The sequence below is a fragment of the Mobula hypostoma genome, chromosome 3 (assembly GCF_963921235.1).
Source record: "Mobula hypostoma chromosome 3, sMobHyp1.1, whole genome shotgun sequence".
In the NCBI taxonomy this organism is placed as follows: Eukaryota; Metazoa; Chordata; class Chondrichthyes; order Myliobatiformes; family Myliobatidae; genus Mobula; species Mobula hypostoma.
In genome coordinates, this window is record NC_086099.1 from 188293912 (window position 1) to 188308533 (window position 14622).

At 38.9% G+C, this 14622-nt stretch overlaps 1 protein-coding gene across 1 annotated transcript in view; it reads left to right on the forward strand.

The window, feature by feature from the left end:
• The window catches only part of myo3a (myosin IIIA), a 437289-nt gene that overhangs the window by 375742 nt on the left and 46925 nt on the right, over positions 1-14622 (forward strand). The window contains exons 34-36 of the mRNA XM_063042509.1: positions 1236-1342; positions 6077-6117; positions 8898-9038. Of these exons, the coding sequence (XP_062898579.1) occupies positions 1236-1342; positions 6077-6117; positions 8898-9038 (289 nt within the window). The remainder of the gene's footprint in view (positions 1-1235; positions 1343-6076; positions 6118-8897; positions 9039-14622) is intronic.

Here is a 14622-nt window from a genome sequence, read left to right on the forward strand (position 1 = left end):
GTAGCTTTCTTTTGTGTGACACAGTGGCATAGCAGTTTGCATTATGCTGTTACAGCACAGGCAATCACTCATTGGGGTTCAATTCCTGCACTGCCTGTAAGGAATTTGTTCATTCTCACATGACCACACAGGTTTCCTCCTATGTTGCAAAGACATACTGTTAGGATTAGTGAGTTGTGGGAATGTTGTGTTGGCTCCGGAAGTTTGTCAGCACCTGCGGCCTGCTCAGCACAATTAATGCAAATGATGCATTTCACTCTGTTTCAACGCACAGTACGTGTGACATAAAAGTTAATTTTCTCTTTACATCAATTAGCAAAGGGCATATTTAACATGGCCAATATATAACAACGGAAATCAAAACCAGAAATAGAGTATTTTAAGTTAATAACTTGTTCACAAACAATTCTTGTTTATCAAGCTCACTCAAAAAATATTTTATTTCCAGTATGTACGGTACTTTTGTTATATTTTTAGGCTTATACTCGTTGGAATTTAGAAGATTGAGGGGGGATCTTATTGAAACGTATAAAATCCTAAAGGGATTGGACAGGCTAGATGCAGGAAGATTGTTCCCGATGTTGGGGAAGTCCAGAACGAGGGGTCACAGTTTGAGGATAGAGGGGAAGCCTTTTAGGACTGAGATTAGGAAAAACTTCTTCACACAGAGAGTGGTGAATCTGTGGAATTCTCTGCCACAGGAAACAGTTGAGGCCAGTTCATTGGCTATATTTAAGAGGGAGTTAGATATGACCCTTGTGGCTAAAGGGATCAGGGGGTATGGAGGGAAGGCTGGTACAGGGTTCTGAGTTGGATGATCAGCCATGATAGTACTGAATGGCGGTGCAGGCTCGAAGGGCCGAATGGCCAACTCCTGCACCTATTTTCTATGTTTCTATGTTTCTAGACTCAAACAATAATAGAGCATTAAGCCAACCCAGAGCTAAAGTTTAGATATAGAACAAAGTGCCTGAAAGGGCAAGGTGGAGGATGAGGCTCAAAGGGGAATAGGGCCAAATAGCTCAGGTTCGGGTCCAATTTCTAACAAGGTACTCGACTGATCTGGAGAGGTATGAAATTCAAAATGTGATCCTCAATGCCAGCTTCTTTGTGAGGAACTTGTACAATAACATGTTTTAAGCTTATTAGGGAAATAATGTTTGCATCACTTCAAAAATATATTTGTTCAAGAAAATTTTGTTAGAAAGTTAACTTTTTTTTTCCCATTTCTTTAGGTCCCAATAAAGTAAGCGATCAGAAACAGCAAAGAACACCTCGGAGGACTCAGCCACCAAAGACTGTAAATACACCTGAAGACAGCACGTACTACAACATCATTCATGTAAGTCAATGACCTGCTGAACTATGTGTTCAGATCTAGTTAGGGTTTCCATTGAAGTCGCAAGCCATCATAGTCACAATACAATCAGGTGATAGAATACTGAGTTTTCCACTCTGAAAGATGATATGTATTATATATTTGCAATATTTTAAATTAAGCTATATTCTTGATGAAAAAATATGTTTTTACTGAACTTCCTTTGGGCTATGAGGAAAAGCAGCATTTCTTTCGGGCCATCAAACCACCCAGAAGACAATCTCTATCCAGCAGAACATCCTTGTAATTTAAACACCCCTGTATCTTCAAACTCAAATCTTACTGTTGACTCCACAAGTATCCCAGCCGATGTTGGAACCACCCTCGAAATAAACTTATCCCCTCAGCTGGAACTAAACCATGGATTTGAGTGTATTTGTAAATTATATGAAGGTGGTTTGAAGGAAGAATTTTTTCTTGCTCAGAGTGTGTTTAAAGTCTTGAAACTTACGGCCTGAAACGTAAATCCATAGTCCCTGGATATGAATTTGACCTACTGGGCAATGAATCATGTGTTGGGAAGTGGAAGTTGGAAAGCTCCGTTTTCGTTGGCCTGGATACAGTGGGCAGAATGAATCCTTATGATTCCATCAACCACCCAGCGAGCATTCCTACTTAGCGAACAGCCCCATGCAAACCCGTTCTCCCCTTTATGATGACCATCTCCCACCTAATCCTGAAATCCTACAACCCAACCATGCCCTCATTTGCTCTTTTCTCAGCCAACCTGCCTACTTTTTCTTCTTGGCTTTGGCTTTAAAAAGCAGGTTGCCTACTTGGATGGTCTTAGGCATGTCATTCAGATCAACTATGGGTAGAAACTCCATTTATAAAGTCCTGAAGTTAATTTCTGCAGGATATTTAGAAAACAAACATTCTTCTGCATGTCTCAGCCTTGCACAGCCATTATCTTATGCACAGAAGTTGCCTCTCAGGTATAGACCAGGGAATGATGCTAAATTTGTGGGAAATGAAAGGGGTTGAGGCTTATGCCCAAGTCCTTCATTACCCTACTTATCATTGTCAACTAATCGAGTGTCCAGAGAATATGCTACAAAATAATACATTTTTACGATGAAAAGATCCATTTACCACCTAAGTGTATGTACAAACCCCATACTGACTATCTAAGCTATTTGCAAGAACCAAGATTTAATATTAGCCTAAGGACAGTGTAATGTTCATTGAATACAAAATATATGCTCGAAGGATTTAAAGTCACTTTGGCTTAAAGCAAAGTGTATATTTAGATATTTTTGATTTAACCTTTACATACTGACAGGTCAAATTTGACCTGTTTTGACATTTGACAACAGTAAAAACATTCTAAATGCCATTTTTTAAAGCCAAAATTTGATGACTTTTCCTAAAGTGACCCAAAATGTGCAAAAATGAAAATAATTAAAAATTTTATACTTTTGTACAGTTGCTACAAATTTATGTACAGTGAGGTCGTTCCAGGTCAGATTTGACCTGTATCTATTGAAATGGATTATAGATCTCTGAAACATTAACTAAGGATTAATCACCTTTTTGTTAATGTCAGATAGGCTATTTATACATTCTAAATAGATCTGTGGTTCAAAATTTGGTACATACACTTGTTATGAGGGGATTCTTGGGCTGGGTCAAAATTGATCCAGACCATACTGTGAAGGTATAGAATATGAACAGGTTGCCTGGGTTAAGTGATTGCAAGAAAACTTAACAAAAGCAACCATGTGCTAAAGGGAACAAAATCCCTTATATGGTTACCTCTCATAACCTTAAAGAAATGTAGTGTTAACTGTCTTTTGTGTAACAATAGAGCAACAACAGTTTTAGACAACTGACATCTTATTCAGTAATCATTAAATGACCTTTATTATCTCACAATACCAAAATCCTTGTCTTGTGTCAACACATGCCTGTCATGAGGATACATAATGGAACATCAGATAAGAAGAAACAGGTGTATGGACACCGCGTTACTAGCCTCGTCCCACTAGCTGCATTTGTCAGCATGGTTAAAGCCAAGATTTGAAAGTTTTTTTTAATCTCTTGGTAAATTGAACTTTGTATCCCAGCGCCACTACTTCTCAGCTTGATATGATATAATATGATATACCACAAGCCAAGACTAGAAATAGTGATATAGGATGCTAGAAATAGGGGTGATATAAGAGGAAATGCTTTTAAAATGCTCAAGACTTTCACAAATCTCTCTATGTATATTATCCAAAAGCTTAACTAGCTTTTCTCCAGTTTTCAGACTTTCAAAAGGTAGAACTTAATCAGAACTTCAATATTGACTTTCTGGATTGATAACTGTGGGTGCAAGCATTGAACAATTAATAAATAACTCAACAATATGACCATTGATGTCAATACTAATGTTCATATTCACTAGGATACTTAAGATGCTAGATGGAATTTTCTCATAAGTAAGCACACCAAATCAGATTTGCCAATCAGAACATTTCTCCTCAAAGGACTTCAGGATGAACCCTGGGAAATGAAAGGTCACTCAGTACAGCTACCTTCCTATTGCAGGCTTTTTTCAATTCTTGCCTTTACTAGAGAAACTTGATCTATCTGTACCGTCCAGTGAATCTTTAACATTTTTGTAGGTACACTGCTAAGGACCAGTCTGCTTTACAACTGCAATCTATAATCAACACTCCAGCAAAAAGTTCTACTGTACATCACTTAGTCCAAAACTCCAAGAAAATAAGACATTGGAGCAGAATTAGGCATTTAGCCTATCAAGCCCACTCTGCCATTCTGTCATTACTGATTTATTATCCCACTCAACCCCATTCTCATGACTTCTCCCTGTAACCTTTCATGTCCTTACTAATCAAGAACCTATCAACTTTTGCTTTCAATGTACCCAGTGGGTTGGGCTCCACAGCCATCTGTGTCAATGAATCTCACAGATTCATCACCCTCTGGCTAAAGAAATTCCTCCTCATCTCTGGCCTAAAGGGATGTCACTCTGTTCTGAGGCTGTGCGCTCTGGTCCTGCATTCTCCCACTATAGGGAACATCCTCTCCATATCCACTCTATAGGCCTTTCAATATTCAGCAGGTTTCAATGAGATCCCACTTCATTCTTCTAAACTCCAGTGAATATAGACCCAGATCCATCAAACGGTCCTCATACATTAACCCTTTCATTCCCCAGATTAGTCTTGTGTCTCCCCTCAGGACCCTCTCTCCAAAGCCAGCACATCCCTTCTCAGAAAAGTGGCCCAAAACTGTTCACAATACTCCAAGTACAGTCTGACCAATGCTTTATAAAGCCCCTGTGTTACACCCTTGTTTCCTATATTCTACTACTCTTGAAATGAATGCTAGCATTGCATTTGCCTTCCTTACCACCAACTCAAACTGCAATTTATCCTTCAGGGAATCCTTTAAGGACTCTCAAGTCCTTTTGCACCTCTGGTTTTTGAATTTTCTCTCCATTTAGAGAACAGTCTTCGCTTGTATTCCTTCTACCAAAGTGCATGACCATACTCTTCCCTACACTATATTTCAACTGCCACTTCTTTGTTCATTCTCCCAATCTGTCTAAGTTCTTCTGCAGACTTCCTGCTTCTCAACACTACCTGCTCCTCCACCTATCATCATAGAAATGAACAATTTTTAATCACCCTCCTGAGCTGCTGTGAAATTGATGGGAGTTTAGAGCATTGCATGGAAAGATCCCACTCAAGTTTGGTAACATTCCGACAATGAATTGTAAAAGTAACAAATACCTTCATTCTAACTCAGATGCAAACCAAGGTAGAAACAAACCAGCATTTAAAAATAGCTCTGACAAAGTATTCCCAGAAAATATGAGAATTATACCTCAGATAAATATTATGTGAAGATTTGTGACAAATATGATTATATGATATATACATACAGTATCTGAAATACATCTTATGGAAATGTTTGTTTGATGATGAACTTCAATAAAAAAAATAAATTACGAAAAAAAATAGCTCTGACCTTTTCTTTAATACTTTACTAGTAATTACACAGCTTGTGTAGGGCAGAAACTATGTTATGAGAATTTGATATCTGGAAAGATTTGCTTTATTGGACTCTGATTAGCACTGCTGTCATATATTAGTTTGCATGATTAGATCATTGAAGACACATTTTTGATCTCTGCTGCTTAGACATTATGAAGTATTGATCAACAGGTGAAAATTAGGGAGGAAAATCTGTGGAGGACGACTCCGTGAACGTGCTGGCACCACCCCACCAACAGTGACTCCCAGTGGCCCACCCTCATCACTACCTGATAACCCTTAGTAGCAGGAAAAAATAGAAGGGTAAGGGTTCTAAAACTGAAGCAGCTATTGCAAGATCTGGAATTGTGAAACAAAAATAGAAAATGGTGGAGATAGTCAACAAAACCCCTCTTCACAACTGGGAAAGTTCTGCGTCGGCTCATGAGACTCCCTGTAGCTTATTTCTCATTCCACTTAACTGAGGCAATGAGTAATAAGCAGATCTAAAGCCATTTCTATCCTTCTATATATCAGTAGAGATGCAACACTGTACAAGTCTCGGCCTGAAACGTCGACTGCGCCTCTTCCTATAGATGCTGCTTGGCCTGCTGTGTTCACCAGCAACTTTGATGTATGTTGCTTGAATTTCCAGCATCTGCAGAATTCCTGTTGTTTACAAGTGATTTTTTAATGTTTCTTTTTTTAACAGAGGTCAGTGCAGGATGGAAAGAGAAGACCCCGGAGAGACAGGTAACTGCTCACTTTTTTCCAGTCTAAATTAACTCAAAGCAAAAAAAAACAAATAAGAATTTTACTTTTGCTCCAGATTACTGTACATTAACTGCAGCCTTAGTTCAAATCCTGATATCTGTGGGACAATGACTCCTTTAGCCATAGACGGTGAAACTGTAAATACATTAGTTTATATATTAGTCCTCACTGTGCGGTATATGTTAAATGTACAATGTAAATACGTTAGTTTCTATATTGGTCTTCACTGTGAGGTATATGTTAAATGTGCAATGTGTGGCAGACCAGATCCTAGTGCACACAAGGCCCAAGGCACCATGAGGGCAGAGTGGAGTAACAGTACATCAGTCGGAGTGGGGGAAATAAGTCCAAAGGTTAGCACAGGACGTGAGACAGGAGCACAGAATCTGGATACCCACAACAAGATGCAATAATAAATTATTTTTTAACTCAAAAGCCATTTTTTTTACCTGCAAGCTAAGCTCAAAACTGAACTCCAGAAGAAAGGAATTGTTTATGTTAATTTCCATGGAAATTGCTGATAAAGTTCTCACTCTCACAGTTAAGTGACGCTCTTGAATGCCCATACCAATGAGTGTTCTATGTTGTTTACATTTACAATAGAGATGTTTCTATTTTGCAACTTTTATCAAATGTCATCATCAGTTTTTTTTCCCTTTGCTACATGCTGTGCCATTTCCTCTCGAATTTACACAAATAATAGGAATGCACTGCTAATTGTTCAGTGGCCCAGGGTTCATGTCACATTCCTGCCATTCTCCCTATGCGTGAGTTCATACAAAGAGGCATAAAAGCAAGCAAGCTTCCATCAGGAACACACAGCAGATGAACACCAGCACATTTCTCCCACACAGCTAACAAAGGCTCGCAAAGGCCAGATATCAGCATGGGGGAGCTGACACAGTTAATCGGAGTTGTATTTTTAGAAATTGTGGTTCTATTTAATGAGTTCAGTGAGCTCATGGAACACGATGTTTCCTAACTACTTCACATTTTTTTTCTAAAATCTAAATATAGATTCTAAATTCCATTCAGAATAAATATAAGGTTTTCATCAATTAAACATATTCATGTACTATTTTGAAATTTGCAATAGTTTCCAATATTAAAATAGTCCAGTGACAATTCCTCTGCCAAAGTAAGAGAATAAGATTGATTCTGTTTGTTCAATTTGAGCCCCTCTGTGAATAAAGTGAAATGTAATATTTGCTATTTGCAGTGAAGCTGCGAAACTATTGGCAAATAAATTGTCCATATTAGGAGAGGTGTGTTAACCATGCCCCAAGGCATCATGGGCAATAGAATAAATCTTGCACGTTTAGTTAACATGGAGGCCTTTAGAGTAGATTCAGGGAAATAACCCAAGAAAAGGAGTCACAGACATCAAAAAGAAATGAAGTACATCAATGTCAGTTTGCAGTTCCATATTTACTCCTTTCTGATTCTAGGACCAGAGGGCACAGCAGCAGAATAGAAGGACATCCCTTTAGAACAGAGATAAGGAGGAATTTCTTTAGCCAGAGGGTGGTGAATCGGTGGAAGCTATTGCCATAATCGGCTGTGAATTCCAAGTCACTGGGTATATTTAAAGTGCAGGTTGATAGGTTCTTGATTAGTAAGGGTCACTGGAAGAAGACAAGGGAATGCGGTTAAGAGGGATAATATATCAGCCGTGATGGAATGGTGGAGCAAACCTGATGGGTCAAATAGCCTAATTCTGCTCCAATGTCTTATGGTCTATGACATCTCCCATTGTCATTCTGACTGACACTGGAGGAAGAGCCAAACAGAAGAAACATCTGAGGTCAGTCAAAACAAGTCAAAACTCTCAAGGTATGAAATGGAGAAAAATGAGACAAAAGAAGCAAAATATAAGCTTACTTTTTAATTAATGGATTCCTAATTATCTGTTTTAGAATTATCATTATTCTTCAAAAGAACATCAGAACTGTAACATTTAATGAACAATCAACAATATGTTCGGCAGTTATAGAAACACAAAATCAATAAAGGAATCATATGTGTCTGGTAATTGTTGAATACAAAGTGTTTTAAATGTAAATGTATTCCGCTTAACACTATTTCATTGAAAATGAGTGCTTGTAGGATGAAATATTTATTTTACTTTAATTTTTTCATGATTATTCAAGTTGATAACATTTTCTAGCTCACCACCATCAGCATATATACCCTCCAAACAGGCAATGATGCAAGGGTGCTGTATTAAATTTCCTCTCATTTTACCCAATGATGCACCTTGCCTCTATGCAACACAGAAGAAAATTTATGGTATTAGCATGCAGTGTTTTCCATTCCAATCATTAATTATCTGGTGTTTACTTGAGTGAGGATGGTAAATTGCTGTTTGCATTATGGCGGTGGATCTCAACCACTCCATTCTGCTCCAGGAAACAAAATATGCATAACTACTGTACATTTGCCATGCTATATGAACCATTCTCTTATTTCCATTCCATGGTTTTCAGTCTGTCAGAACAGATAACAAACAACTGACACACATTTTGCATCATTGTCAAATTGAATTTGATCCCCATTTGCTCATTCCATATTGTGTGATTAACCCTGGTTAAAATTCTAAACAGATTATTTTACAATCCAACTTCTAATTGTTTGCTCCACTTATTCAAGTGTGTGCATTAGCTCTGCCATGGGGAAGCAATGAAATCCAATGTGATGAATGAAGCAAATTAAATAAGGTGTTATAATTACAGTTAATATGCTCATTATTTTCTTTATAGCCAAGTAAAGTTGCTGGACGAAGATGATCGCTACTATGGAGAAATTACTCCTGGTGATTCCACGACCAAGGATAACACTAAAACAACAGGGAAAATTTCTTCATCACAGCCCAGATCCACAAACCCCACCCACCCCAACAGGTAGATCTACATTCCTTTAACATGGCCAGTAATGAGATACCTTCTAATGTCAGATTTGTCCCCGCTAAAATTCTTATCCAAGTCCCAAATCTACACTTCCTTCAATTTCACTATTCTATACAATTTACTGGCAATCCGAATCAAAAGATTTATTTTGACTCGGTAACTTCAATTTCCCCATCGCAACAGGGCCAAGAAGGTATTAAAATCCTTTTTGCCATTTCCTTATTTAGTCAGGACTTCTATACATAGTTCACTGGAAATTAAGCTAAACTTTATTTATCTGCAGGCAAAGGAAAGTGTTTGTTCAACATAAATTGGGCTACAGTATAGATTAGAAGATAACTTTGAATGAAGAGATCCCAAAACCATAGCAAATAGTTATCTTTATGGAACAAGGCTTGCTCTTTGTTGATTACATGACTAACATTGGCCATTCCATTTGTGAGCTCTTCCTTCCCTCCAATCAGTTGCTTCAACCAACCCTATTGCACTAACTTGTCTGCTATCTGGATTAGGTTCCAGGAAACAGATATTGCCACTGTTCAAAGCCATCAACATACAGGCAAGAGGATGCCTAGTAAGGGTGTGAGCTTGCTGTCAGCAACACAATGAGATGTGGGACTCAAGCTAAACACAGTAGTAGGAATAGTAGGAGTAGTAGATTGATATCTACTTCTGTTAATGTTACATATTTTCCAATTAATGTGATATCCACTCCTATTAATTCACAATTTAGAGAAATAGAATTACCTCCAAAGAGCAGAATTCTATTTGTTGAGAAATGATGATCATGAATTATATTAACTCATTCATAAAAGCTATCTTTAGAATATTATCACTGGTTGAAATTTTTGTCAATTGGATGTATTTTATGAAATTTTATTTCTACTCAATAGACTTCAAAACAATTAATAACCTTGATTTTACATACAGTGTATTCAATTCAGTGGCAGGAATACTTTCATGTTTTGGTATCAAACTTTGCCTAATATATTTCATTAGTTCATAGATTAATTCATAATACTTTTGCAGTAACATTATCAGAAGTGTAATTTAAGCTAATAGTTTTAATTGTTGGAGAAATATTAAGGCCAATTTCATGAAAATCTTGCAGACTCAGATCATGCATAATTTAACTTTAGTTTATTGTAAGGAACATTGCAATGTCAAAAGTGCAATAGAGACGAAAACCTGCTCATTAATCTGTCAAGAGGCACTCTGACACCACCCAGTACCATCTTCCAAGAATGAGTGATTGGCAGAAACTTGCAGTATCCTACATTATGGAAAGTTGTGGTACGGTGTGAGAATAGTCTTACATTTCTTTCTTCAGAGCTTTTCTGTTATTATCTTATTGTATATTAATAAAGCACCAAATTTATTGAAGGCAGTTAAAAATTTTATTTTCCTCTCACTTGAGGAAAAGGTTTATAATCATTCAAAATTGTACTTATTTCTTTTAAACTGGTATTGATTCAGTTATATTAGTCAAAAAATCAGCAGACGCATCTTAGCAGGCAGACATATGAAAGTTTGCATCCCCTTCCATGATCTGCTACTTCATCATAGTCAAAGAACCACTTATTTATCATTAAATGCTTAAGGCCCAAGCTGAAATGGGAGATCACAAAGAATCTAAAAATATAGTCATTGTTTGCTCATAAATGCCATTAGCTGTTATGCATGGGCCCTGATATCTCCATCGTAGTAGTTAGATAAGCTGTAGCTTTCTATTTGTTTTCTGAGTGTATGTATTGTATATTTTGTTTCATGAAAATAATAAATAATTTAATTTCTCTGAGAAAGGAAATATACTCTGCAGTAATCTCCTTAGTTATCAGTAAATGTTGCGCTGTCAAAGTGCACATTTCCTGTCTTAGACTCCCCTCCGTGTGGACAAGGTGTGAGTCATTGATAATGAAGTCTATTTTGCTGTCAGAAATAATAAGTTATTCTGTCAATCAGACTTGTTGTTTCAAGTGAATATTTGGGCTTTCTATAGATTACATATATATATGCTAATTATAAAAAGATATAACCATATCCCTTTAGTTCTACATAACAATATCTATTACAATATGGTATCTGTTTGCAAACATCAAATTTAATCCTAGTCAAACACATAGCTAAATGTATATTGTGCTCAGAATCATATTGTTCTCAAGATATATTTTAATGTATTTATTAACATGATATGGCTGCTGCTGTGTCAAAATGGTTGTGATGCGTCTAGTTGGTAATGTAGTGGGTAGTGCTTATCATTCTCGCTTTCAGCTTCCGTCGCTGGCTAGCAGTCTTGTGAAAAGGAGAGCTGAATGTGTAATTGTCTCCCTGTCAGTACATAGCCTCTCCAACAGCAAGCCTCATGCAGTGCCTCCTCGCTGGTGACACACGGAAACTGAACTTCTTTCATGGGGAGGGGTCTGGCCCCTGTACACGCAGCACGCAAGCCCACTAGTGTGTGGACATGCCCTGATGCTCCTGAACCAGACCCCCAGCTATGGTAAGTAGCTCCACTGTCTTGTGGGCAGCCTCGGGAGAGACAAAGGCTATGGGAATAAACCCAGATAGCAAATCCGGAGTGGAGCCCCTAAGACGGTTGGACATCATTCAACATCCTTTCTGCAGTTCCTGCAACCAACCTGGTGCCAAACGCATTGCTTCATAAGCTTTCCTTTTGAATACACTGGTGAGGCCGAGAGGGGGATCTTGACGAGTGGGCATCTCAGGATTTCCATAACTTCTGCCCAGGCTTGTAATGAGGATCATCATCACCCATTGTCCTTTGAGACAGATAGTTGCCAACCAACCATAGCTACTGCTGGCTAAGGATACACGGATACACGGTGTATCGGAAGGATAGGAAGGTAGGCAGAGGGGGAGGCGTGGCTTTATTGGTAAGAAATGATATTAAATCATTAGAAAGAGGTGATATAGGATCGGAAGGTGCAGAATCTTTATGGGTTGAGCTAAGGAATAGCAGGGGTAAAAGGACCCTGATGGCAGTTATTTATAGGCCTCCAAACAGCTGCGGGGATGTGGACTACAAATTACAACTGGAAATAGAAAAGGCTTGTCAGAAGGGCAGTGTTATGATAATTGTGGGGGATTTTAACATGCGAGTAGATTGGAAAAATCAGGTCGGCACTGGATCTCAAGAGAGAGAATTTGTAGAATGTCTGCGAGATGGCTTTTTAGAACAGCTTGTTGTTGAGCCCACTAGGGGATCAGCTGTACTGGATTGGGTATTGTGTAATGAACCGGAGGTGATTGGAGAGATTGAGGTGAAGGAACCCTTAGGAGGCAGTGATCATAACATGATTGAGTTCACTGTGAAATTAGAAAAAGAGAAGCCGAAATCTGATGTGTCGGTGTTTCAGTGGAGTAAAGGAAATTACAGTGGCATGAGAGAGGAACTGGCCAAAGTTGACTGGAAAGGGACACTGGCGGGAAAGACGGTAGAGCAGCAGTGGCTGGAGTTTATGCGAGGAGTGAGGAAGGTGCAAGACAGGTATATTCCAAAAAAGAAGAAATTTTCGAGTGGAAAAAGGATGCAACCGTGGTTGACAAGAGAAGTCAAAGCTAAAGTTAAAGCAAAGGAGAGGGCATACAAGGAAGCAAAAATTAGTGGGAAGACAGAGGATTGGAAAGTTTTTGAAACCTTACAAAAGGAAACCAAGAAGGTCATTAAGAGAGAAAAGATTAACTATGAAAGGAAACTAGCAAATAATATCAAAGAGGATACTAAAAGCTTTTTCAAGTATATAAAGAGTAAAAGACAGGTGAGAGTAGATATCGGACCGATAGAAAATGATACTGGAGAAATTGTAATGGGAGATGAGGAGATGGCAGAGGAACTGAACAAGTGTTTTGCATCAGTCTTCACTGAGGAAGACAGCAGGATACCGGACACTCAAGGGTGGCAGGGAAGAGAAGTGTGCGCAGTCACAATTACAACAGAGAAAGTACTCAGGAAGCTGAATAGGCTAAAGGTCGATAAATCTCCTGGACCAGATGGAATGCACCCTCGTGTTCTGGAGGAAGTAGCTGTGGAGATTGCGGAGGCATTAATGATGATCTTTCAAAAGTCGATAGATTCTGGCATGGTTCCAGAAGACTGGAAGATTGCAAATGTCACTCCGCTATTTAAGAAGGGGGCAAGGAAACAAAAAGGAAATTATAGACCTGTTAGCTTGACGTCGGTGGTTGGGAAGTTGTTGGAGTCGATTGTCAAGGATGAGGTTACAGAGTACCTGGAGGCATATGACAAGATAGGCAGAACTCAGCATGGATTCCTTAAAGGAAAATCCTGCCTGACAAACCTATTACAACTTTTTGAGGAAATTACCAGTAGGCTAGACAAGGGAGATGAAGTGGATGTTGTATATTTGGATTTTCAGAAGGCCTTTGACAAGGTGCCACACATGAGGCTACTTAACAAGATAAGAGCCCATGGAATTACAGGAAAGTTACATATGTGGATACAGCGTTGGCTGATTGGCAGGAAACAGAGTGGGAATAAAGGGATCCTATTCTGGTTGGCTGCCGGTTACCAGTTGTGTTCCCCAGGGATCAGTGTTGGGGCCGCTTCTTTTTACATTGTACATCAACGATTTGGATTATGGAATAGATGGCTTTGTGGCTAAGTTCGCTGACGATACGAAGATAGGTGGAGGGGCCGGTAGTGCTGAGGAAATGGAGAGTCTGCAGAGAGACTTGGATAGATTGGAAGAATGGGCACAGAAGTGGCAAATGAAGTACAATGTTGGAAAGTGTATGGTTATGCACTTTGGCAGAAAAAATAAACGGGCAGACTATTATTTAAATGGGGAAAGAATTCAAAGTCCTGAGATGCAACGGGACTTGGGAGTCCTCGTACAGGATTCCCTTAAAGTTAACCTCCAGGTTGAGTCAGTAGTGAAGAAGGCGAATGCAATGTTGGCATTCATTTCTAGAGGAATAGAGTATAGGAGCAGGGATGTGATGTTGAGGCGCTGGTGAGACCTCACTTGGAGTACTGTGGGCAGTTTTGGTCTCCTTGTTTAAGAAAGTATGTGCTGACATTGGAGAGGGTACAGAGAAGATTCACTAGAATGATTCCGGGAATGAGAGGGTTAACATATGAGGAACGTTTGTCCGCTCTTGGACTGTATTTCTTGGAGTTTAGAAGAATGAGGGGAGACCTCATAGAAACATTTCGAATGTTAAAAGGCATGGACAGAGTGGATGTGGCAAAGTTGTTTCCCATGATGGGGGAGTCTAGTACGAGAGGGCATGACTTCAGGATTGAAGGGCGCCCTTTCAGAACAGAAATGTGAAGAAATTTTTTTAGTCAGAGGGTGGTGAATCTATGGAATTTGTTGCCACGGGCAGCAGTGGAGGCCAAGTCGTTGGGTGTATTTAAGGCAGAGATTGATAGGTATCTGAGTAGCCAGGGCATCAAAGGTTATGGTGAGAAGGCAGGGCAGTGGGACTAAATAGGATAAAATGGATCAGCTCATTATAAAATGGTGGAGCAGACTCGATGGGCTGAATGGCCTACTTCTGCTCCTTTGTCTTATGGTCTTATATCTACGTTAAC